Source organism: Meleagris gallopavo, chromosome 5 (genome assembly GCF_000146605.3).
Source record: "Meleagris gallopavo isolate NT-WF06-2002-E0010 breed Aviagen turkey brand Nicholas breeding stock chromosome 5, Turkey_5.1, whole genome shotgun sequence".
NCBI classification, from domain to species: Eukaryota; Metazoa; Chordata; class Aves; order Galliformes; family Phasianidae; genus Meleagris; species Meleagris gallopavo.
In genome coordinates, this window is record NC_015015.2 from 2,707,049 (window position 1) to 2,708,757 (window position 1,709).

Sequence of the window (1,709 nt, forward strand, 5' to 3'; positions counted from 1 at the left end):
GCAATACCATAGTTCCTTTTAATGAAACTTGCTTACCTTTTGAGTCTGTAAACTTTTATTTGTTTTCACTAAAAAGCGAGTTATTTAGTTTGGCAGGATCTACATGCTCACAATTACTATAATTATTATTTTTTTTTGCTGTGAGGCACATTACACCAGCATGTTTTAAATCAAGAGCGTCTCAAGCAGAAGGGTACAAGAACAGCGTGCCTTAACACGGTTTTCAAACGTTTATTAAAACAACACAAACTTCTCTCATCCAAGCAGCGATGCTGCCTGCATTGTCTGTAATCCAGTAGCCACATTACCCCAAGTTGAAGATTACATAGCAAGGAGTGTGAGAACCCAAACAATCCTCCCCCTCCTTCCCACCAGGCACTTCTGCTATTGTCCAGCAGCACGAATAGGTTTATTAATAGCTTAGCTAGCAAAAGTACAAAGGCACCAATGGGAAACGTCGCTACACTGGAACAGACCAAAACCTTCTGTCTGCTTTAGAAACACGCTCTGAGAAACCAGGCTCTGAATTTGGGACCTGAGACTGCAATCACCGCTAGGGCTCCTTCTTCTTGCTATAAAACTGGCATTCCTGGGACCTGACATCAGCCTTTTTGGCTGGCTCTGGGGTTCCCGATTGCTTAGAGCCACCGATAAGCAAAGCCACGAGGAGCACAGACCCTGCCAGAATAAGATCCCGGCTATCCCGAATGCAGATGGAAATCGCAGTTTGGAGTTACGCAGCAGAACAACGCTTTACACGAGTACAATACATGCCGTTACACAAGGTTAGGAGTTAACAGAGGGTTCGCCCCGAACGAGAGTACCAACGGGAGGAGTCTGCGCTCCTGCTCCACATGCGGGTGTCACGGCGAGCCGAGAGCCGACGCTGGAAGAGGAGAACGCTCCGTCCGTTGCACGCCACGATACGGGGCAACTTTTTAGACGTACCTCCACCTTTCCACTCAACACAAACCTGCCGTTCACTCGGGAGGTCCTATACAATAAATACGCGTTTTCGGGGCGGCCGGGGGGGGCATCCCGGGCTGCGGGCTGCGGGCTCAGGCCCGCAGATAGTCGTTCTTCAGGCGGCTGAGGCGGGCGCCGTGGCTGCGCACGGTGAGGGCCAGCAGGTCGTGCTTGTCCCGCAGCCCGCTGGAGATGGCACGGGTCTCGCGGAGCAGGGCGCGGGCGTGCAGCAGCAGCCCCAGGAAGCTGTCGCCCAAGCGGGCTTCCTCGCGGCCGCCCTGCTCCTGGCCCTGCCGGAATTTGCCCTCCAGCTCGCTCAGCGAGCGGTCCGAACTGGAGTAGGCGTCGCTGATCTGGGCGGACTCGCGGCGCAGGTAGGTGCTGTAGCTCTCCTCCCCGTCCAGGTCGTAGGAGATGCTCTTGCCGATGCCCTCCAGCACCCGACCCGCGTCCTCCACCTGCCGGCCCAGTACCGTCAGCTCCTCCCGCAGGCTCAGCCCTTCGCCCGCTGCCGCCGCGCCGCACCGCCGCTGCTCGCTCACCCTGAAGAGCAGCTGGCAGCGCTCGGGGTCGTCGTTCTCCTCGTAGTCCCCGTCGGGGACGAAGTAGTGATGCAGGGTGCCGTTGGACATCTCGGGGTACAGCGGACCCTCGAAGTACCCGAGGCACAGGCTGCACAGGCAGCCGAACCACAGCAGGCGCAGCGCCGGCATGCTGCGTGCAGCCTAGGGCCGGCCGGCGCC

General features: G+C 57.1%; 1 protein-coding gene across 1 annotated transcript; it reads right to left on the reverse strand.

Moving 5' to 3' along the window:
• Window positions 1-207: 207 nt before the first annotated feature.
• FIBIN (fin bud initiation factor homolog) lies at window positions 208-1,703 on the reverse strand. The gene has a single exon (XM_010710702.3). The coding sequence runs from the start codon at window positions 1,677-1,679 to the stop codon at window positions 1,059-1,061; it is 621 nt and encodes a 206-aa protein (XP_010709004.1). The 5' UTR covers window positions 1,680-1,703; the 3' UTR covers window positions 208-1,058.
• Between the last annotated feature and the right edge of the window lie 6 nt (window positions 1,704-1,709).

What these genes read in the sequence shown, in the direction of transcription:
- FIBIN (XM_010710702.3), bottom strand. Translation starts at nt 1,679, where the DNA reads ATGCCGGCGCTGCGCCTGCTGTGGTTCGGCTGCCTGTGCAGCCTGTGC.